Source organism: Engraulis encrasicolus, chromosome 17, assembly GCF_034702125.1.
Source record: "Engraulis encrasicolus isolate BLACKSEA-1 chromosome 17, IST_EnEncr_1.0, whole genome shotgun sequence".
Lineage (NCBI taxonomy): Eukaryota > Metazoa > Chordata > Actinopteri > Clupeiformes > Engraulidae > Engraulis > Engraulis encrasicolus.
In genome coordinates, this window is record NC_085873.1 from 47,678,185 (window position 1) to 47,702,053 (window position 23,869).

Consider the following 23,869-nt stretch of genomic DNA (forward strand, 5'->3'; position numbering starts at 1 on the left):
CACACACACACACACACACCCCGCTAGCTCCAGTGCAGGACTAGGAAAGCCTTCTTGTGTAGGTCGGTGACGGGGGCGGGGCTACCACGCACACGCACACACACACACACACACACACACACACACACACACACACACACACACACACGCACACGCACACACACACACACACACACACACGCACACACACACACACGCACGCACGCACACACACACACACACACACACACACACACGTGTGCTCCGCTAGCTCCAGTGCAGGACTAGGAAGGCCTTCTTGTGTAGGTCGGTGACGGGGGCGGGGCTTGCGCAGCAGTCGGGGTGTGCGTCAGCGTCGGGGCTCATCATGGCCTCGAAGTGCGAGTACGCCGTCAGGAGCGTCTCCACCGCAGGATACGACGTCTTGCGGAGGCTCTCCAGCGTCTTCACCGCCTTGGTGATCGGGATGTTGTTCTGGACGGAGAAAGACGAGGAGAGGAAAATACACAGAGGAGGATGGTAAAGTAAAGGCACAGAGATGGAAAAGGCATTAACTGGAGAAAAAACATGATTTTTGCATCATTTCAACACTAACTAGTTGGATTTTCAACCCCTTTTAAAGAGGAAAATCTTGGTCATTTCGTTTTGAAAAAGATGAAAATTAATTGCTTTTATATACAAGATGTATATTTAATAATATGAGGAGCATGGTTTGTGTCACAGGTAAATGCTCTCTACCTTCCACTTACGCCTTTCATATCCCTTCCAACGCCACATTTCTCCTCAATAGTTGATTACACTAAAAGAGTGACTGTAAAAAAGAAGAATTGACTGTGGCCCAAAAGGCAACAGTAGGCTACCATGCCGTTATGCCGTAACCCGAGTTCACTTCCCGCCCCAGGTCATTTGCCAACTTTACCCCATTGCTCTCCTAACCACTTCCTGGCCAACTCTTCAGCTGTCCTTTATGTCATAATAAAAGTATTATTTCCAATACACTGACTGCGCTTCCCCATGGTGAGTCTCCAGTTAAATATAACAGCGTAGAATGGAGAGGTGGATCACACTCATCTTATTTTCTTTGTATTTTTTTGTTTTTGTTTTGTTTTGGGGGCTCTTTTTTACATAATTATTTAGCAGCAGAAGATAATCAGCCTGTAATGTCTGAAAGTCTTATCAAAACAAAAACGAAAAAATATAAATAAAAACTTGAAAACTGCAGACAGTTGAGCAGTAGCAGGGCACCTGTAAGCTGTGTCTGAAGTAGAGGCAGAGCTCGATGCTGAGGAGGAGGAGGAGGAGGAGGAGGAGGAGGTGGTTACCTGTAAGCTGTGTCTGAAGTAGAGGCAGAGCTCGATGCTGAGCAGGAGGTGGAGGAGGAGGAGGAGGAGGAGGAGGATGAGGAAGAGGAAGAGGAGGAGGAGGAGGTGGTTACCTGTAAGCTGTGTCTGAAGTAGAGGCAGAGCTCGATGCTGAGGAGCAGGTGGTTGTTGAAGTTGTGGAGGCCGTCTCTCCACTCCTGGTACCGGTACACCATGTGGCACATGGGACAGCGCCGGATGAACGTGGACACGTCTGTGAAGAACACCAAAACACATTTGGATTTATGCACTTTGTATCAATTTTGAGCCTATATTAAAAGGATAAGTGCACTATTTTGAAATGCAAGAGTTGCCTGCAATGTTGTAGAGTCCCACATTTAGATTTATGCACTGTGGTAGCCTGATTATCATCGACGTTCAAATCTCTTCGAGACTAATTTAGATTTAGTATGAACGGGCTTTAGAATGGCCGACTATGGGCATGTCACCATCCTAAACATTTATTTTCAAGAATACGAAACATGGCTTCTGTCGAGTTTTATGTAGCAATTTGTAAATATACTTTTCTTCTCCTTTATTCACAAAATGCCAAATAAAACATGACAGAAGGCTAATATCAAACTTGTAAGGGAATTGTATCTTCACTGCATTATCCCAATAATTGCGGGAAAAAAATCCAATGTGAACGTACAGGCCCTACCGTGGCCTAACGGTAAGGCACCTGTCTGCTACGCGGCCGACCCGGGTTCGATTCCGGCCCGGGTCCTTTGCCGGCCCTTCTCCACATCTCTCTCCCAAACGTTTCCTGTTTCTCTCTCAAACTGTCCTGTCCTAATAAAGTCTAAAAGACCAAACAAGTATGTTTTTTTAAAAAATCGAATGTGAACGGTAACACTTTATTTTAGGGATACATCTATAAGCACTAATACATACAATGTTAATGGCTGCATAAGTAACTTGTAAGGCATGTGCTAAGCAAACACTAAGGCCTACAAGGTCCTTACTAAGGTTAAATTGGTAATAAATCCCTTGTTGTGCATGAATAAAACATTTGTGAATACCTGCCTAACAAATGTTTGATTTGCTTTGTAGTACATGCCTTACAAGTTACTTATACAGGCACATTGTATGTATTAGTGCTAATAGATGTATCTCTAAAATAAAGTGTCACCATGTGAACGTACAGTCGGCCACGCCCATCATGGTGACGATCTTGCCCTGGTAGGTGACGTTCTCCGCCTCCTCCAAGGCCGGAGCGCAGCCGCACATGCCGCACGTGGTCTCCGAGGGAAACAGTTGCCCGGGGAACTCCAGCACGGTGCTGGTCAGCTCCCCCGGGAGGTCGGCGGTCGCGGGGATCCTCTTGTGCTCGTAGATGTAGTCCACGCTGCGCTTGACGTCACTGTTGAGGGCGTACGCGCTATTGCTGCCGCCGCCGCCGCCGTTGGCGTTGGCGCAGAACTCCATGCTGTCCCAGGCGCCTCCGGACGGCTTGTTGTCGCGGGCGCAGGAGGGCGGTGGGGGCTTGAAGAGATCGCGGTGCGTCTGGAAGACGTGCCACCTGGCGATAGAATAGATTATAGAATTAGAAAAAGAATATATTTTATTTGCCATTGTAACACGTACAACAGAAATTGAGCATTCCTTGTTGATTGAAGCAAAAAAAAATAAAAAATTAAGAAAAAGATGGGAAAAGTACTTTGTGTAGTAATGGCCGCTAGGTAGGAACTGTGTTTCAGTCTGTTTCGCAATAGGGGTGTGCAAAAAAAAACAATCATGACAATATGTTCGTTGTGTATTATCGATTATGTTGTATGAGCATTATGCAGCTTTCTAGAATGATCTGAGAGCTTCCATTCATTTTAAACGGGCCTTCCCAACACCTGTGACTGTGTGCCCTCCTCTCAGCTGTCTTGCTCTCAATGGCCCTTAAGGATCAGCAACAAAAAAACCCACTGAAAAGCGGGATTAAAAAAACTTTATTTTCTTCTAAACTTGAATCAAATTAACTCGCCAAGTCGATTCACAATTCTTCTTCTTTCTTCTTTTGTTTCAGACATAGAAAAAGTTGTATGCTTTACCTAACAAGTTTCGATGGTGCATCTGCGTCGAAACATGTCAAGTAAAGTATGAAACTTTCCCACATCTGAAACAAAGAAAAGCTAATGACGCGATACAAAGAAGACATGAAGAACACAATACACCTGAACGCCCTGAAGGGCCCAAACGCATAGGCACTGTAGCCAAATAAAACCCAAAATATTGTAACATTCAGTGCCTCAGATTTTCTCTAGATGGACCAAGTTTGAGAGTAGGGATGGGATATCAGTATCGGTGTATCGGTGTCGGGTTCAGATATCAACACAATTCAGAGATCGGATCGGAATTTTCACAAAGTATCGGCATTTTCCTGATACTGACATTGAGCCAGGTGTAATGTTAATTTGAAATCACAACACTTGCATATTAGTTTTCAGGATGGGATTGTTACTTTTTTACTTGTTACTTTTTATTTATTAGTTGGTTTCCTGTTCTTTTGACTCCCTTTTCTGACCAGATAGTCTACTTGGGCCTACCTCAAGTTGAAACCCATGCATATATGTGGTTTTGGTATTGGATCGGAGTAGTATCTGTATCGGCAGATATCCAAATTTAGATATCGGGATCGGATCGGAAGTGAAAAAATAAGGATCGGTGCATCCCTATTTGAGAGCCCCTACACTGATGAGCACCAAGGAAAATAAAGTGAAGACCCAGAAGCACTCCGATTTTGTGTTTGTTTCTAAGACAATACATTACATTATTACATTACACTACATTTAGCTGACGCTTTCATTTATTCAAAGCGACTTTCAAAGCGTTATTATTTGTCAGGGTATTGGTTACAGGCCCTGGAGCAATGTGGGGTTAGGTGCCTTGCTCAAGGGCACTTCAGCCATGGATGGAGATGTATATAGTAGGGAGAGGTCAGGAGGGATTCGAACCGGCAACCCTAGATTGAAAGACCAACTCTCTAACCACTAGGCCACGGCTGCCCACCAATACAAATGCTACCTGGCGATGCTCTTGTGGAGACAGGACATGGGCCCCTTGGTGCAGGGGCAGAGCCAGACGTTGCTGTCCACGTCGTAGCTGACCATCACGCGGCCCAGGCAGCTGTAGTCGTTGGCCCGCGGCTCGTGGACGGACAGGAACATGCGCTTGGGGGAACCCTCCAGGTCCACGTGCACCGAGAAGGGAACCTTGGCCACCTGACAAAGAAAACACAAGAAAAAAATGTTATACAGGTTTTTTTTCCTCTGGAAATGGAAGCCGTGGGGGTAGTGCTCATAGGCGTCAGAGAGGGGGATGCAGTGATGCAAATGAGTCTCTCTCAACTTTTACTGCAGACAAATGAGAGGAGTGCAGCAGCAGTAAAATTGTTAAGAGATAAAAGATCAAGAAAAAAAATGCACCACCACTTTAAAACTTGTTCCGGCGCCCTTGGTGTCTGTACTGGTCAGCAGACGTGGCCTCATGGTTAGGGAGGCAGTTTTAAAGTGATACTGTCCCATTTTTGGAAATAAGCTCATATTACACCTCCCCTTGAGTTAAATAATTGAGTTTTACCTTTCTCCTGTACTTTCATCCGTTCAACTCTGGATATGGCAGTCCAAATTTTACCTCCATGCTAGCAGTTAAAATTGAGTCCTATGAGAGCAGCTCGCAGCTAACTGGTCTCATAGGACTCAATGTTAACTTTTAGCTTGAAGACAAAATTTGCACTTTAAGGTCAGAGGCTTGCAGGTTCAAATCCCACCCTTACCCCTTACCCCTACACCTCTGGACCATCCATGACTGAAGTGCCCTTGAGCAAGGCACCTTACCCCATTATGCTGCAGGGACTTTATCTGTCTGTCCGTTTGTTTGTCAGCAGGATAACTCAAAAAGTTAGTAACAGATTTTGATGATATTTTGTGGAATTTTTGGAAATGACAAAAAAGAGCAAGTGATTACATTTTGGAGGTGATCCGGATCCAGGATTTTTTTTTAAAGGGACACTGTGTGAGATTTTTACTTATTTATTTTCAGAATTCATGCTGCCCATTCACTAATGTTACCTTTTTCATGAATACTTGCCACCAGCATCAAATTTTAAGTATTCATTATGACTGGAAAAAATTGCACTTTTCTTACATGAAAAGGGGGATCTTCTCCATGGTCTGCCATTTTGAATTTCCAAAAATAGCAATTTTTAGCTGCAAAAATTACTGTACTTGGACCATAGTAGAAAATATTTGCTTAATATTTAGTAAACTTTCATGTAAAGATCAAATTTGGCAATAGGCAGCCCGATTTCAATGAGCAGCATAGTTGCAGTACCTTTTTTGACCATTTCCTGCACAGTGTCCCTTTAAAAAAGATTCTTCACCATTGCGGGATAGGGTGAATCTTGACATTCCAGTTTCTAAGGTCTGCACTATCTGACTGCCTTTCTAGTTTTTGTTTTTTATGTTTATTTATTTATCTTTAACTTAAATTAGACTTTAACTTTATTATAATATTTTTATTATAATTATCATTATTACTGTGTTGTTACTACCCGTGCCATCTTCTGTCTCTTCAGGTACATGGTCAGGATCGTGTCGTGCAGGTCTTTTTATAATAATTACTATTATTAGCAGAAATATTATTATTGCAGTTGTTGTAGCTGTTACCAGAGCCATACAGAGGGGAGAGTCGGGCAATCTCCACTGCGTCCTAGGGCCGACTTCCGCATTAGCAAAATTTGCTGTTTAGCGTCTCAGAACTGCTTAAGCGTTGCGAATGTTAGTGCCTAGAAGTGGGCGTAGCACACAGCAAATGCGATGCGATGCAATGCAGGGAATATGACAAGACTTGCTGTTTGTAGTAATAACTTCAGATAAACATCACAGATGGTAAAACTGTTGTGATTATCATTACCGAGACAGTTGATAGTTTACATATTTGTGGTGATTACCACGCTGTATAGTTCGTTAGTCCTTATTTTTGGCTTTTAATGTGGTGGTTCTGTGTTGAGTCTATGGAAAGACAGCCGCTTTAGGCACGACCTTATCTCGTTGAAAGGCGGGGCTGCAATTTAATTCCTGGTGCTACAATTTAATTCTTGGTCCTCCAATCGCGCAACTCTCCCCTCTGTATGGCTCTGGCTGTGACTACCTGCGCCATTTTCTGTCTTCTCAGGCACATGGCTCGCTTGGCCTCGGTCAGGATCGTGGCGTGCAGGTCTTTTTATAATAATCATTATTAGCAGCAATATTATTATTGCCGTTGTTGTAGCTGTGACTACCTGCGCCATCTTCTGTCTCCTCAGGCACATGGCTCGCTTGGCCTCGGTCAGGATCTTGGCGGCCACCATCTCGTCCAGGATCTTGGCGTGGAGGTGTTCCTCGGCCGCCGTGAGCGCCCGCGGGTCGGCGTGGCGCGTGTGCTGGCAGTGGCTGACGGTGAGGCCGTGGCGCTCCGACATCTGCTGAAACTGCTGGCAGGCCCTCAGGTCACATCGCGGCCCCTGCGGCTGCAGCTGACCCTCACCCTCGCCTGTGGAAAAAAACATTTCATAATTAATAATTTAATAACAAATTAGTAATTATTAGTATATTAATATTAGTGTAATATATTAATCTTGAGGGACATCTGCTGAAACTGCTGGCAGGCCCTCAGGTCACATCGCGGCCCCTGTGGCTGTAGCTGACCCTCACCCTCGCCTGTGGAAAAAAACACAGGTGTTTAACAATATTATTAGTAATTATTAGTATATTCATATTAGTATAATATATTAATCTTGAGGGACATCTGCTGAAACTGCTGGCAGGCCCTCAGGTCACACCGCGGCCCCTGCGGCTGTGGCCCAGCTGCCCCTCACCATCGCCTGCTGATTGGATACGGCGAAAATTGAGGAATTCACATTATTAGAATATAGTCATAAATTCACCATTTTCTTCCAAAAAAAAAAAAGACAGGAATTCGGGTCACATCAAATCAGTTGAAATTTGGTACTTTCTACATAACATTTCAGGTCACACCACGGCCCCTGCGTCTGACCCTCGCCACCTGCCTAGAAAACACAAGTCTAGATACTCTGCATAATTACAACAATAGTAGAGTAGAGTATAATATATTAATCTTGATGGACATCTGCTGAAACTGCTGGCAGGCCTTCAGGTCACATCGCGGCCCCTGCGGCTGCAGCTGACCCCCGCGAATGGGGAGAGAGACGGGGAGGGGTCGGCAAATGAACCGGGTCGGGAATCGAACAGCATGGCAGACGAGTGCCTTACTGGTTGGCCATGGCAGGGCCCTTCTAGTGATTTTGCATAGTCTTCTAGATCAAGTGGTCTTACATAGTTAATACACCAGTTATTCCTCTGTACCTAATGATGAGCATACACATCATAAGAGTACTTCTACTTTAACTTACATATTATACACCTTGATTACTTAGATATTACACACCGCTATTATTCAAATAATTATTGTTTTAGTAATGATGTTTTTTTCCCAGCATTTCTCTCACTCAAGGAACAATTCATCAGTCCTGTATCATAAATAAACTGTGCTTTAAATAAGGCCATATAATCATCATCATACAATCACATTATGTTATAGGTAGAGATGCACCAGATCCTGATTTTTAGGATCCTGTCGGATACCAGATCCACTGCTTAGGATCCTGCCGGATCCAGAACCGGATATCGGATCCTACGAAAGGGTTGAAACACATAGCCGACTGAGTCGGAGCAAATTTGTTTTTCTTCACACAATTTTTGAAATAACGTCTGCTTTTAGGTCACCAGCATAATTTCAGGTGGCTCATCAAAGACCTATCCTATAACATAATGTGATTGTATGACGATGATTTAAAGTAACACGTAGATGTGTTTGACAGCAGCCTTACCTCCTCTGCTGCCCCCATGACTGCCCTTCTGGCCTTAGAAGCTGTTTCCACGTAGCCTGCTATTTTTGAAAGCGCATTGGTTTTGGCCTTCCGTTTCCACGTAGCCAGAATTTTAAAAGCCACATATCAAAAAAACGGCTTTAAAAATATCCCATTTAGGAGGCTAAAACGCACATGTTATTACAATGCACTTTATTTTTATCTACCTGGTGTGTTTCCACCTAAACAGGAGAAAGTCGTGGCAGTCGTGGCTCAGTGGTTAGAGCACTGGGTTGGCAACCCAAGGGTTCCCGGTTCAGTGCCCGACCGAACCATGGCTGAAGTGCCCTTGAGCAAGGCACCTAACCCCCACATTGCTCCCCGGGCGCCGCTCAGCAGGCAGCCCACTACTACGGACTAGTGTGTGTACTTCAATGTGATTCACTAGTCCAAATGGGATAATTGCAGAGAAAGAATTTCCCCTAGGGGACCAAAATTGGCTCCAATCCAAATTGGCTCCAATTGGCTTCATCTAAAGAAATACCCACATATAAAAAATCTCCTGCTGCATGGAAACAGCAGCCTTACCCGGCATGTCAGCTCCTCCTCTGCCGCTGCCGCCATGGCTGCCCTTCTGGACGTGGACAGGCGCAAGGAAGCCGTGGGTTCTCTGACTTTCACACTGACAGCGTCGGCGTGCGCGGCAAGTCCTGTTCAAAACCCTCCCCACAGCCAAAGCTAGCATGCTACTCTGCCATTCATTTGAATGACACACGCTCGAGTTCTATTTTCCAAATGCAGCGCGGCGCGGAGCCGGCTCCCGCGCCGCTGACGCTCGACTACCGCCGGTTGGTGTGTAAGGACAGATATGTTTCAATGTATTTTCACCGACGCCGGTAAAAAACGCTTTACCACCCTGGTGTGTAAGACCCCTTACCCTGCATGTCGGCTCCTGCTCTGCTGCCGCCGCCATGGCTGCCCTTCTGGACGTGGACAGGCGCCAGGAAGCCGTGGGTGTGCCTCTGCACCGCCAGGATCCCGTTCTTGGCGTCCACGTAGAGGCTGCGGAACTGCGACTTCACCCGGGCCTCCACCAAGATGTCCTTGTGGTGCCTGTTGATGTGCACCTTCGAAACAAACAAAAAGAGTTTACTTTACGGATCGCTAATAAGGTGTTAATTTCATAGTAATTTCTCAGTAATTTCAGTCTAATTTTATGGTAATAACTGCTTGTTATTAGTAATAACAGCAAAATAACCATGTGGTTATTTCCAGTGCATGGGTAAAACTTTACTTTACGGATCGCTAATAAGTAAAGTGTTACCCATGCACTGGAAACCATATGGTTATTTTGCTGTTATTACTAATAACAAGCAGTTATTACCATAAAATTAGACTGAAATTACTGAGAAATTACAATGAAATTAACACCTTATTAGCGATCCGTAAAGTAAAGTGTTACCAGAACATCAGCACTCACTCACGAGCTGAGCCTCCTCATTCATTTATCAAGAAATACCACCATGTCCACAAGCAGTCAAATTGCGGCCCTTAAAGGGACACTGTGTGAGATTTTCAGTTGTTTATTTCCTGAATTCATGCTACGCATTCACTAATGTTACCTTTTTCATGAATATTTACCACCACCATCAAATTCTAAGTATTGATTATGACTGGAAAATTTGCACTTTTCATACATGAAAAGGGGGATCTTCTCCATGGTTCACCATTTTGAAATTCCCAAAATAGCCATTTTTAGCTGCAAAAAGGACTGTACTTGGACCATACTAGAAAATATCTGTTCATTACTTAGTAAACTTTCATGTAAAGATCAAATTTGGCAATAGGGAGCCCAGTTTCAATGAGCAGCATAGTTGCAGTACCTTTTTTGACCATTTCCTGCACAGTGTACCTTTAAGCCATAATCAGTGCGTAGTACTAGAGGATTGTCTCCTCTTTAAGCTTGTAGGGTTTTTTGTGTGCAACAAACGTTATTTATTACTCTAGAAGTTGAGTGTACCTCCCAATACAGAATGATTAATTGATTGTTTACATGTATTGCCATTTCAGCAGCTGTGGCTATAGCATAGCCAATAGGCTACATATAGAAAAAACATCATATCACATTTACAAAACTAACAACCATCAACCATCCAATACAGAGAGTGTGCGGTAAACAGACACGGTAAACACCTTGAGGTTGCGGCGGATGAGCTGTGTGGGGCAGTGTGGGCACTTGACCCTCTCACGAGACTTCTCTCTGTATGATGATGATGATACCGCGTTGGCGGCGGGTGCCGGAGACGAGCATTCCTCCGAAGCGAACAGGGGCACGAGGGAGTCTATCGGGGGTGGCGACGGGGTGGAGGAGGTGGGGAGGTGCAGGGTGTCGGATATCGAGAGCACCGACTCCTCAAGCTCCTCGTGCTCGGGTGACATCGCTGTCGGAGGTTGCTGGGAAACGGAGACCCGGACTGTGGTTGGCTGCGGCTGACTTGATGATGATGATGATGATGATGATGGAATGGTCTTCGTGGGTGTGGAGAGCAACGGCGAGAGTGGCGGTATAAATGCCGCGGCTTGGGACTCGGACGATGATGGGCTTTGCTGCTGAGGATGCGAGGATGATCCGTCTGCCTCTGGCTTGTCTGACGACTCTTTTTCCGGCGAGGCCGAATCTGTGGAAACTCGTTTTGCCAAGGAGGACGCGTCTGATGATTCTGAAGCTTGTTTTGCGGAGGACGACGCATCAGTTGAGGATTGTTTAGCAGCTGCGGCTTGAGAGGGCAACGCTGCAGAAGAAGAAGAAGAAGAAGGAGCGACTGAGGTCTGGAGAGACAAGGAGGGCACTGCTTGCAGAATGAAAGGCGTCGTCGCTGGGCCTTGTGATTTCCCAGGTTCTATGGAAGTTGTGGCTTTGGTGCTGCTGGTGGTGACAGCTTGCAACATAGTGGTCCCAGGTATGGTGTGAAAAACCGCGGTGATCTGCGGTGTGGAGCACGAGAAGGAGCGCTGAGGGGACAGGTTTCCTTCGTCACATGTTTTCAGGTGCCTGAGGAAACAGTGCTTGTTGATGATTGTTTTGTTGCAGAAACAGCAGTGGTGGTGTGGCGCTTGAGCGCAATCCAAGCCGCATCTGTAGATCTGCACTCCTGCAAGACACAGACACACACCAGATGGAAATGGAAATACACCACATTAGCTCGAGTAGGCACGCTTTCCTGCTGACGTTACATTAAACTTTGTATGGACTACTTTCACATTTTCCGAAGTAGGGGATCATTTAATCTCGTCGTGGAAGATCCGTGCGCTCTTAGTGCTCTTCCCCTTCCCAACAACAAAGCCTGCGAACGGTTTTCGTCTCACTGGATATAACAAGCTATGCATCCATTGTAAAACATAAGCCGTATTCGTTCCTCGCATGGTTTGCTCATAATATAGCTCTTACCTCTGTATGACATTACATTTCTTGCATGGGTCTGGATGTGTGGCACAAGAGCAGGATAATCCCCAGTCTTCTTACACAGACTGCACTTGAAAGAGTTCCCCAGTTTTACCATTGTCGGTTTGGTCATTCCCGAAAAGGAAGGCAAAATTTTCTGAAAAGGAAGAAAATATCCTCTTATATGTAGCCAAAGCAACGCAGTAATACACAATATATTTGCAACTTTAGAGAAACTATACCGTACCTTTCGTTTGTTCTCCATCCTCGGTGTTTTGCTGTTTTCTTCCCTGTGGCGTCGCCACATGGGGAGGTGGTCATCTATTTGCGCTACTGCCACCTGCTGGATCGAAGTATCCGTGTAGCCTACTAGAAAAAAAACTCCTGGGAGGGAGTGTAGGCTGTCTGGTGTAGGCTAGTACGTATGAGTTAGTAGGCTAGTCGTAGACGTAGACCTAATAAATAATAATATTAATAATAATAATAATAATAATAATAATAATAATAATAATAATAAATAATAATATTAATCAAAAGGGGTCTATCTTATTTATATGAACAAATCTGTGTATATTCCCATGGCAAAATCTGAAATGTGAATATGCTTTTAATCAGTGGTGTAGTCTACTTTTCTGAAGTGGGTATACTGTATATTTGAGATTTTTTTGAAGTGGGTATACTGTACATAGTTGTGCCATTCAAAACAATGGATCAATCAATTTGAAGTGGGTATACTGAAATCTCTGGAATTTAGAAGTGGGTATACTCCGTATACCTGCGTTCTACGTAGACTACACCACTGCTTTTAATCGCAGCTAAAGGCAATCATATATTCGCATGTAGTTCTCCCCATATCCTGTAGAGGCCGCCATTTCTCCGTTTAGCTTTTCTGAGTGTAGCAAGTGGACAGGAAGACGCACAGTACGCCAACAGAAAAGATTTAGGTGCGGCTGTTTTGGAAGGCGTTGTTTTAATTTACCGAGTGGACATGGCTCTCGTGACAGTCAAACGTATAGATTGTGAATGTTTTGGCAGGTGACGCTGCACAAAGCAGGGCATTGGAGGACAGAGCCGTGGCATATTGCGCGCCTGAAGGAGGAGAGCGCTTTTCCGTGAAACCCCCAGTCGTGCGCGACTCAGCTGTAACCATTGTGGTTTGACAGCTCGGTGCAAGTCAGGAGAGCGAAGGACGGCAGCAGACCGATTGGATGTAGACTACAACGACAGGATGATATCGGAAAAAAGACTCGGAGGAACATCTAGGCCTGTACCATTGCCCACCTTAACTGGAAACTCGCTGCTTTGACATTTACCAGACAACTTATTTGGATAAAGTGCGGGGTTCACCAATGTCTCTCCGTCGGTTCTCCGGGGGTTCCACCACAAGCTTCTCGGGTAGAGGCGCCGTTACATCTCCCGTGATGGAAACATCCGGGAGCCCTGTCGAAGGCGGCAGGGAGTTGTTCGAGGCCTGCCGAAACGGAGATGTGGAGAGAGTGAGAAAGCTGGTGAGTCCGGAGAACGTAAATAGCCGCGACACGGCGGGCAGAAAATCTGCTCCTCTCCACTTTGCAGCGGGTAAGACGGCCATTATTTTGGAATGGTCCCTGTCATCCTCATCAACAATATCACAAATGCTATTCAATAGACTCTATTGAATTTAAAAATTGATAAATTATTCATAAGTTAAACCAGACAAAGGTGTCTTTGAAGTCTGGTTCATAGCCATTTTTGGAGTTAGAAATTCCAGAATTTCTTGGAAATATTTTTTAACAGAGACCTTGTATGATGTAGCCTACTGCATATTCTTTGTTTCTTTGAAGGTGTAGTATATTTATATTCCTATGAAAAATATATAGGCTTCTGGATTTGTATAGTTGTGAACACAGGCTAATTGTGGTGCGCCCTGTGTCAGGTGCCGGTGTCGTGCCGAAAAGTGAGTCCCTGCCAGAACACGACTGCCCTCATTGACACCAATGGAGACCAATGACCAAATTTTCAGATATTTTTTACCCATTTTTGCAGACAAATCCGACACAATTTAAAATGGAAAGCCTATCAATAAAGCATCTACATTCCTTCTGGAAGTATTAGAGCTGGTTACAATTTCAGTATTATTTCCATAAAAGAATCGAAGAATTGTCATAGGCCTAACAAATGTTACGGTTTCATTCAAATAGGCTCGAGTAGGCCTAATGTTTCATAAGCATATGTTTAGTTCATACATTATGTAATTAATTCTGCAAAAATTAGTATAATTTTCTCTTAAAAAATGTCATTGGTTTCAATGAGGGCAGTCGTGTTCTGGCAGGGACTCGCTTTTCGGCACGACACCGGTGCGCACATTGAGCTGAGTGTTTATATTCTGGAAGTGGACCTACTCATTCGCAAAAACAAATGTATTTATTTATTTATTTATTTCTATTGGCACAACTGTTTTCTTGCGGTAGGCTTTGGGCGTAGGGAGGTGGTGGAGTACCTTCTTCTGAGGGGAGCGGACGTGCACGCTCGGGATGACGGGGGTCTCGTCTCCCTGCACAACGCCTGCTCCTTCGGTCACGGGGAGGTCGTGAAGATGCTACTTCACCACGGCGCGGAAGCCAACTCCAAGGATAATTGGAACTACACCCCGCTCCACGAAGCTGCCATCAAGGGCAAGATCGACGTTTGCATAAGTGCGTAAAAGTTAAAATATAAGTTACAAAGTTTTTTTTTTTTAAATCCAGTGTTAATTGCACACTTAGATTGTCAATTTAACATAGGCTACAGGTAGGCTATTATACATTGTAGTGGCCCCAGAGTAGACTACTCTCTCTGTGTTGAAATAACACTGTTTTTCTATCATTTTTTTAATCCATTTTTTGTAGGCTATCCATTCCCAGCAAATATTCAGCTACAGTGCTGTCTTGCATGCATGTGGAGCACGGCACATGTGCAGTCTTGTGATGTTATGTGTGTGCCCTGTCTTAATAGTGCAACGCCTGTGTTACCTTGTATCACCAAAATTGTTATGACCAAGTCTTAATCTGTTACTTAAGGCACTCAGTAATGTCATAGCAATGCTGTTAAGCTGTAGTTGAGTATTTTCAGCAAATAGTGAATAGGTCTGCCAGCGACCCCATCTGCAGTAAGACGCTACAGGAGTCTTGCTCAGGGATGCAAAATGAATTTCCGTGCAATCTTACTAGGCCTACCATCTTATCGTATAATAGTGTACATCAGTGGTTCTCAAACTGCCCACCCCCCCCCAAAGACTGACGTGTGTTTTCCTATTTCCTATGTTATTCAAATACATGACAATTTATAATATAATGTTGGTGAGGGCTTAAAATATATAGGTGAGTGGGAGAGACAGGAAATCATTTCCTTGGGGAAAAAAAAAAAATCAGATGTCACATGCCCCCCCTGTCATGCCTCCCCNCAACCCCCGCAACGATGTTATTGGGGCTGTTGATACAGTATCCAGAGAAGCATAAGGAATCTGTCTCGCAGTGCACTTTGTGTTGATTGATGTGGGTGTTAAAATCCTTAATGATGTGTGAATGCTGTTCTCATGCAGATTGGCCATAGCTTTAATTGGCGTGTTCTTTAATTAGCCCATCGACTCGACTGAAGTTTCATGCACATTATACTCAGGGTTGTTTCAACGTATTTTGAGGCCCTTGGCAAAGAGGGACTAGGGGGCCCCCTCTCCTCTTCAAACTATTGAGGAGGATTTTGTTTCCTGACGCTGACTTTCTCACCTCTTGTCGTCACTCCTCCTCTCTCTCTCTCTCTCTCTCTCTCTCTCTCTCTCCCTCTCTCTCCTCTTGTGTTAATTTAGTGCTTCTTCAACATGGCGCTGAGCCATCTATCCGCAACACTGACGGCAGAACAGCTCTGGATTTGGCAGAGGCGTCCACCAAAGCTGTGCTCACAGGTGGGCCGACACACACACACACACACACACACACACACACACACACACACACACACACACACACACACACACCAGTGCTTGACACTAACTTTTTCGCTTACCAGCCATTTTGGCTAGTGGTTTTCCTGACTCACTAGCCATTGGGCCTTTTCACTAGCCATAATTTTCTTAGCCATCATAGCAGCTTTAATTAATTATATAATAGTCTGTAGGCCCTAATAATGTAATGTAGGCTAATATAATATAATATAGGTCTAATATAATATAATATAATATAATATAATATAATATAATATAATATAATATAATATAATATAATATGCTATAGGGCAATTAGAATTGTTAGGCCTATAGGCTATAGGCCTATAACTGGTCCATGCATGCATGCTATGCAAAGAACAGATTTACTGATCTGAGGAATGGCATAGCTTATAGTATATTTAGGCTACCATGCAGAAACACCAAGCACAGTGTTGTGGAAGGACACAAATGTAAGCCACACGAGAGCAAAATATTTTCGTCTTTAATCTGGAGGGACTTCTTCATATCATATAGGCCTATCTGTGGAGGTCGCCGTCCAAATTCATGCGCAAAGTAGATAGCCTAAAGTCATTGCCAAGTTGGCCGGTCCTCGGACATGGATGTGGAATAACACCTCTTCTGGAATATTTGCTTATAAAAGTATCCACTAGAAAGCACACACAGATGCGGTAACTAGAAGGGGCTACGACTTCCTTTCATTCCGTTTAATAGTGAGTTGTAAAATACAAACGGGCGAGACGGGCACCTGCGAAGGGACATGCAATGGGATGCTTTTGTACAGTCTGGAAGGCTACTACTGCGCGTTTTTTTAAGAACGGTTTGACAGTCGGGAACAACAGCAAAAGAAACATGGAGGAATATTAAGGTATGAAGACACAGGCAAATCAGAAAATAATTTAAACCAAACATTATTAATGCCGCATGTGTCCTTGTCTTATCACTGCGCTAATGATACTTTCACAAGAGTAAGACAGACTGACATGTTTTCCTCTCGCTTTGGTCATTTCAGTATTGTAGTAATGACAGATCGCAAAACAGGTCAGTTGAGATGAACTTCGCTACTTTATTTTCACGTGAAGGTTTCCAGTGACATTTCGAAGCGCACGCTGATGTCCCGGTAGCTCGCTGTCACTCCTCTTCGCAAGACTAGCTCTAGGCCTATCAGATTCCTGGCTTGCGTGAGACACAGGTGACACGTGACACAGGTGCTTCATGGGTATTGTAGGCTTGCGAAATCGCATTGTATTGCTTTTGTAGCAAAGACGGTCCGAAGAAAAAAAAACTACAAAATGCGGTGCCTCATCATTCAGAATAGTAACGGACCCGCCAGAATGGCTAGTGAACCTTCGGTATCTACTAGCCAACGCCGACTTTCACCCGCATTTGGCTACCTGGCGTGTGTTAGTGTTAAGCCCTGACACACACACACACACACACACACACACACGCATCCACTCACTCAAGCAGTAAAAGTATTAGTGCAAAAGACCCTAAATGCACACGTATGGCATTCATTTGCCATGCCTCAAGGCACACGCCCACACCCTAGTCACATGACCTGCACACATCTGCATTGCATGCATTGCACACACATAAACACAGTGTCACACACACAGGTGTACTCTATTCATTTCCACACAGGTGTACTCTATTCAGTTCCACACAGGTGTACTCTAGTCATTTCCACACAGTACTCCACACAGGTGTACTCTATTCATTTCCACACAGGTGTACTCTATTCAGTTCCACACAGGTGTACTCTAGTCATTTCCACACAGTACTCTATTCATTTCCACACAGGTGTACTCTATTCATTTCCACACAGGTGTACTCTATTCAGTTCCACACAGGTGTACTCTATTCAGTTCCACACAGGTGTACTCTAGTCATTTCCACACAGTACTCTATTCATTTCCAAGTTGATGCATTTAAGATGCTGCATGCCTACAAAATACAGCCACACATACAGCGCACACACACCTCTACTGTAGCTCTCTCCCTCTCTCTCTCTCTCTCTCTCTCTCTCTCACACACACACACACACACACACACACACACACACACACACACACACACACACACACACACACACACACACACACACACACACCTCTGGTCTCTGTCTCTGTCTCTGTCTCTGTCTCTCTCTCTGACACACACACACACACACACACACACACACACACACACACACACACACACACACACACACACACACACACACACACACACACACACACACACACACACACACTTTGAGACCCTCTCTGCCCTGTTCTGTTTCACTCACTCTCACTCACTAACACCTTGCTTGCTCAGAATATGCCCTTTGAAAGAACATGCCCCGTGTGCACAATGTAAAATCTCCATCCTCCCAACATCCCCCATAGTGTCTGTCTACGCAAGGCAGTCGAGGCTTTGCTGCACCCTTAAGTTGTGCAGTATTGACTAAACACTCAACAGGGAGTTGAGTCCTACACCCATAGTGTCTGTGGTACGCTCTTAAGTGTTGAATTAGCACATGGGACATTTACCGTGTGTGTAAATTGCTGAGCCCATGAAAGTGCCACCCCGGTGCCATGCTCTGAACCAGAGGCGGACTTTACATTAGGCAAACCTGGGCAATTGCCGACCAAATCTGCTCTCCATAGGGGCCCCCAATTGTCACACCAGCTGCAATAAACACACAAACACACACACAGGCCTTATCTTAATCTGTCACTTACTGTATGTTAAGTAGTCGAAGATATATACGAGACAGAACACTAAAATAGCACCCGTGTTCCTTCCATGCCAATTGGCAACAGAATGACTTTTGAGGGCTCCATGTTTATAGTTCGCCTAGGGCAGTGATTCTCAAACTGTGGGCCAGGGCCCACTGGTGGGCTCTGAAGGTATTCCAAGTGGGCCTTGAAATCATTTTCAAAAAAAACCTAAATCATATTACTGTGTGTTTTGCTGTTGATTTATTTGACTTTTATTGTTTATTTGGTCAGAGGTGGGCCCCAGACATTTGTGAAAATGTCAAGTGGGCCCCAAGTTGGAAAAATGAACCCCTAGCCTAGGGCCCCAAAGTAGCTAGATCCACCCCTGGCCTAGGGCCCCATTTTCATTTATCCTTTATTTAGCCAGGATTGTCCCATTGAGACTACAGTCTCTTCTGCCAGGGAGTCCTGGTCAAAATGGCAGCATACATATAGTTACAGACACAGACAAACACATAGACAAAAAGGAAAATAAATGTACAAAAAACACATTAAGAAGAATAAGTTTACATAAACGTATTTTGAGATAAAAAGTTGCCTATGTGCTGCATGGTCAGAAGCAATGACACTCCTCTGTGTATACTGTATTAATTTCCCTCTTAAAAGTCCAAAGTAGCTAGAGCCACCCCTGCTCTGAATAGGGCATATACAGTATACTGCATCAGTGTGGTATGCTAGTGTGATATGACTCCTTGTAGTGTGTAACATTTGTAAGGACACGCATTGTCCATGTTTTTAATGTATGTGATTATTTGATAGTTTCCTGCCCAGGGACCACGGATGCAAATTAGCTTTGTAGCTAACTCTGGTACTGGAGTTGTCCTGTACATGGCCCCTGTCAAATAAAACAATAAACTAAACTAAACTAAACTAAGAACACACAAGACACTGAGCAAGAAAGACTCATGCTACTTTTGGGGTGGTTGTGGCTCAAGTGGTAGAGACACCTGTTTGGAAACCGCAAGGTTGCCAGTTCAAGACCTGCACTGCTCGCCCTGGCCTGTTTCTCCTTGGGCAAAAGACTTAAAGGGACACTGTGTGAGATGTTTAGTTGTTCATTTCCATAATTCATGCTACCCATTCAATAATGTTACCTTTTTCATGAATACTTATCACCACCATCAGATTCTAAGTATTCATTTTGACTGGAAAGAATACATTTTTCATGAAAAGGGGGATCTTCTCCATGGTCCGTCATTTTGAATTTCCAGAAATAGCCAATTTTAGTTGCAAAAATGACTGTACTTGGGCCATACTAGAAAATATTCATTTATTACTTAGTAAACGTTCATGAAAATATCAAATCTGGCAATAGGCAACACATTTTCAATGAGCAGCATAGTTGCAGTAGGCCTACCTTTTTTGACCATTTCCTGCACAGTGTCCCTTTAACCCCAGATTACTTCCTGGTGGCAGGTGATTTTGTGTGAGTATGAATGGGTGAATGTGAGGCACACATTGTGGCACACATTGTAAAATGCTTTGAGAGTGCTCGAAGGAGTGGAAAAGCACTATATCGTGTTTAGTATTTCTTTTAAAGTCAAGATGTCGAGGGACTGGAGGCTATCCAAAAGACAGTTTTATGTAAGAGACATTAAATATTCTGTATATTTTCAGTGCACTTTGTATGGGCTAAAAAGCGTCTGCCAAATGCAATGTAATGTTATGTAACAGAGACTAAATATACTGTACCTTTATGTCTGTGCCAATCGCAGGTGACTACCGCAAGGAGGAGGTGCTGGAGAGTGCCAGGTGAGTGTGTGCCGCTAATGTTCTTACAGTGTGACCAGAGATTCTTTAAGTATATAGAGATATGCCAATGTAATAGGTTGCTATGGGCACCTAACATGACCAGGTTCCGGTCTGCCTAAAGGGGCGTGTCATAATGCTCCTAGGATTGAATAGAACAGTCCTTAGGTCTGCCTAAAGGGGGATTCCCCCCCCCCTCCCCCTTGCAACTGTAGAACCCGGAAACAATGGGCCAATGGAACCTCTCTCTCTCTCTACTCTCTCTGGTGTGACCATCCATGCTCTTGAAGAAACACTCTTACTGCCGAGCCTCTGTCATAACCCTATATTGTCACCAAAATGGTATTGACCAAGACCAAGGTTACCTAAGACTCCTTGCTTTCTCATAGCAATGTTGTTACGATGTAGTTGAGTCTTTTCGGCGTGAGAGTGAACAGGCCCGCCTACTGCAGTAAGAAGCTACGGAATTCTACATGCCTATGAATTCTGCGGTTTATAACTTTGTTGTTACCAGAATGGCAATGACTGAGTCGTAGTGCATTAAAGGCCCTGTGTTATGTCATAGTAGAGTAGCACTGAGTTAGGCCTAATTAACCTTTCTATGACTATTACAGCGTGCCTCAGATGGCACAGCGTGCATTTTGGGGCTACTGGTCAAATATCTTTTTTTTCTGAATAAATGATATCCAGTGGTTCCTCAATTGGCAGCCTCCATAGGCTGTAGCTGTTAGCCTGATTATCATCGACTTTCAAATCTCTTTGAGACTTGGTCTGACCAAGAGCATAACAACCAACATTTCCCAAACGGCATGGTTGACCCGCCTCCCCTCGTTTACTACTGGTTGATGACTGGTTTCCCACAAAGTGGGTGGAGTTCTCGCTTTTTGCGGAGATCAGAAACAATATTTACATTGTTCTTGGCCTGACAAGAAGCATCGCCGAAGGTGTTGCGTCACTAGGAGGCCATGGCCTGGCTAATAGCTGTAGCCTACTAAGTGAAAGCGAAAGCCCATTGGGAAACTCCCATTGTCATTGTGACACAGCACTCCACAGCACACAAGAGAACACTGCACACTGCACACAACGAAATTGCATTTATGCCTCACCCGTGCAAGGGGGCAGCCCTCAGTGGCGCCCCATGGGGAGCAGTGCGGTGGGACGGTACCATGCTTAGGGTACCTCAGTCATGGAGGAGGATGGGGGAGAGCACTGGTTGATTACTCTGAGTCTGACGCCCTAACCGCTCACCCATGACTGCCCATAATACATACATAGTACATGTTGAGAAGCCGATTGATTGTCTTTCCGCAGTCTGTGTGTGGTGTGCTGACCTTGGATTAGTGAGGGAGGCACTCCGGCACTCCGGCACCGGCTGTGATCCCTATTGTGAGAATAGGATCCCCAAGCAGTTGCATAATGATTGTGTGTGTGTGTGTGTGTGTGTGTGTGTGTGTGTGTGTGTGTGTGTGTGTGTGTGTGTGTGTGTGTGTGTGTGTGTGTGTGTGTGTGTGTGTGTGTATGTGCGCATGTGTGGAAGGTGTCATTGTGGTGACATTGTAAATGTAATCGCTACTGTGGTGACATGTAGTTACGTAATGGGTTGGGCTAGTGCAGTGGTTGTCAAACTTTTCCCATCATTCCCCCCTTTGGAGGGTCTGGATGCTTCCAAGGCCCACCCCCCCCCAAAGACTGACGTGTGTTTTCCTATTTCCTATGCTATTCAAATGTATGGCAATTTATAATATAATCTGGGCTTAAAGGGACACTGTGTGAGATTTTTAGTTGTTTATTTCCAGAATTCATGCTGCCCATTCACTAATGTTACCCTTTTCATAAATACTTACCACCACCATCAAATTCTAAGTATTCATTATGACTGGAAAAATTGCACTTTTCATACATGAAAAGAGGGATCTTCTCCATGGTCCGCCATTTTGAATTTCCAAAAATAGCCATTTTTAGCTGCAAAAATTACTCTACTTGGACCATACTAGAAAATATGTGTTTATTACTTAGTAAACTTTCATGTAAATATAAAATTTGGTGATAGCCAACACAGTTTCAATGAGCAGCATAGTTGCAGTACCTTTTTTGACCATTTCCTGCACAGTGTCCCTTTAAAATATATAGGTGAGTGGGAGAGACAGGAAATCATTTCCTTGGGGAAAAAAAAAAAATCAGATGTCACATGCCACGATGCCTCCGCACCCCCCCAGGGGGGTTTACGCCCCACTTTGAGAAAGACTGGGCTAGTGCAAGTGCTGAATATGGGTTTAGCTGTATCACCTGTGACATTGTGGCTATAATTGCTATAATTGCTATATGTGCAATGGAGGCACAGGTCTTACCATATACGATGGGAAGTGAGAAGGATGAGTGTTTGTCAAATTTGCCTTTGAGTTTTTACAGTACATGCATGCATGCCTGCAAAAGTTAAGCCATATTTAAAAAATAATAGTAATGAGTTCGGCCTTTACTTTGTCCCAGATTTTGATTTTGTCCCACTGTGAATTTGAGTTTGACAACCCTTCCTTATAGTCTGTGCCCTCTTGTTATGATCTTTGTAAAGATACCATAGTACTATGTACACTACAATGACATTACTATGACATTACACAGAGCCCTTAGCAATATATTATGACTTGGTCATTTCTATTCTGGTAACAGCAAATTTACACCATGGGCCGTGTTCTAACAGATTAGTTATTTCTACTGTACTCTGCCACTTTTACAATGTTGTCCTCAGGAGTGGCAATGAGGAGAAACTGATGACCTTGCTCACGCCTCTGAATGTCAACTGCCACGCCAGCGATGGGAGGAAGGTAGGAGATATCTGCTTTAAAAAAAAATGAAAACACACCTTTATTTCGGAAGCATAGTCTCATTTTACAACTGCCTTATAGATTAATGCTTAAATCGTACCACTTTTCAAAATTCAAGATTCAAGATTCAAGATTAGTTTATTACGTCTTATTATAAGTTGAAGCCTATAAAGAGTAAAAATTGTTGTGTTTTTTGCGTCCTCAAAAAGATTAAAAAATAAAAATAGATAGAGGGGGGTCGGGGGGTGGGTGGAAAAAAGTGCAAGAAAGTGCCTTGTTGTTTTCTACCACTTTGGAGTCTGGTAGTGTGAGATTTCAGGCACTTTTGAGTCCATTCAGCCGATCTTTGGCGGTTGGAGCTCCGATTCTGGCATGACACACACAGCACTTAGCATGAATCACTGAATCACAGCACATCAGATTACAGCAATTAGCATACAAGCAGCTAACCTGGCGACGCCATCCTATGTACTTCTACCCAGCCTATGTAATAATGCAATGACCTGCTAGCGAAGATAAAGTCAAAGTCACAGCCCAGGCATTTATTGGCATACTGTACATCAGCCCCTCAAACCCCCTACTCTCAACCTAGGCAGAGCAGCTTTTGAGAGGCTTCTCCCCATTCAACGTCCTGATTGCAAAAAATTGCGAGATATTGAATAAAACTTCCATCATCAATGACGTCACACATTTTATCACAAGGCCACAAGCAGCTAACCTGGCGACGCCATCCTATGTATCTCCACCCAGCCTGGCGACGCCATCCTATGTACTTCCACCCAAAGATTTTGGCTCTGCACATAGTCTGGCAAAACCCTCCTAGCTCGGTTCGCTCACTGTTTTTAGCCAATCAGCAAACAGTTGAGAGTGGTGACGCAGAACTCACCCGCGGAGTCAGTTACTACTGATTGGTTAAGGTAACACTATTCAC

General features: G+C 44.2%; 3 protein-coding genes across 3 annotated transcripts in view; 1 reads left to right on the forward strand and 2 right to left on the reverse strand.

Moving 5' to 3' along the window:
- Positions 1-234: 234 nt before the first annotated feature.
- LOC134467077 (uncharacterized) lies at positions 235-6,879 on the reverse strand. The gene is made up of 5 exons (XM_063220998.1): positions 6,613-6,879; positions 4,356-4,552; positions 2,486-2,862; positions 1,415-1,554; positions 235-453 (listed from the first exon to the last, which is right to left on the reverse strand). The coding sequence occupies exons 1-5, from the start codon at positions 6,877-6,879 to the stop codon at positions 247-249; spliced, it is 1,188 nt and encodes a 395-aa protein (XP_063077068.1). The 3' UTR covers positions 235-246.
- A 50-nt stretch (positions 6,880-6,929) lies between these two features.
- LOC134467078 (uncharacterized) lies at positions 6,930-11,951 on the reverse strand. The gene is made up of 5 exons (XM_063220999.1): positions 11,889-11,951; positions 11,648-11,798; positions 10,393-11,351; positions 9,137-9,326; positions 6,930-7,030 (listed from the first exon to the last, which is right to left on the reverse strand). Exons 1-5 carry the CDS (start codon positions 11,946-11,948, stop codon positions 6,930-6,932), a joined length of 1,461 nt encoding a protein of 486 aa, XP_063077069.1. The 5' UTR covers positions 11,949-11,951.
- A 984-nt stretch (positions 11,952-12,935) lies between these two features.
- The window catches only part of LOC134467532 (poly [ADP-ribose] polymerase tankyrase-2-like), a 58,554-nt gene continuing 47,620 nt past the window's right edge, over positions 12,936-23,869 (forward strand). The window contains exons 1-5 of the mRNA XM_063221387.1: positions 12,936-13,219; positions 14,092-14,316; positions 15,465-15,560; positions 20,083-20,119; positions 22,863-22,938. Of these exons, the coding sequence (XP_063077457.1) occupies positions 12,991-13,219; positions 14,092-14,316; positions 15,465-15,560; positions 20,083-20,119; positions 22,863-22,938 (663 nt within the window). The 5' untranslated portion in view covers positions 12,936-12,990. The remainder of the gene's footprint in view (positions 13,220-14,091; positions 14,317-15,464; positions 15,561-20,082; positions 20,120-22,862; positions 22,939-23,869) is intronic.

Excerpts from the sequence above, each read along its gene's own strand:
- LOC134467078 (XM_063220999.1), bottom strand. The coding sequence starts at position 11,948 with ATGTGGCGACGCCACAGGGAAGAAAACAGCAAAACACCGAGGATGGAG. Across the intron at positions 11,352-11,647 it reads AAATGTAATGTCATACAGAG|GAGTGCAGATCTACAGATGC; the intron begins GTAAGAGCTATA and ends TGTGTCTTGCAG. Across the intron at positions 9,327-10,392 it reads TCATCCGCCGCAACCTCAAG|GTGCACATCAACAGGCACCA; the intron begins GTGTTTACCGTG and ends TTTGTTTCGAAG.
- LOC134467077 (XM_063220998.1), bottom strand. The coding sequence starts at position 6,879 with ATGTTTTTTTCCACAGGCGAGGGTGAGGGTCAGCTGCAGCCGCAGGGG. Across the intron at positions 4,553-6,612 it reads GGAGACAGAAGATGGCGCAG|GTGGCCAAGGTTCCCTTCTC; the intron begins GTAGTCACAGCT and ends TTTCTTTGTCAG. Across the intron at positions 2,863-4,355 it reads CTCCACAAGAGCATCGCCAG|GTGGCACGTCTTCCAGACGC; the intron begins GTAGCATTTGTA and ends TTCTATCGCCAG.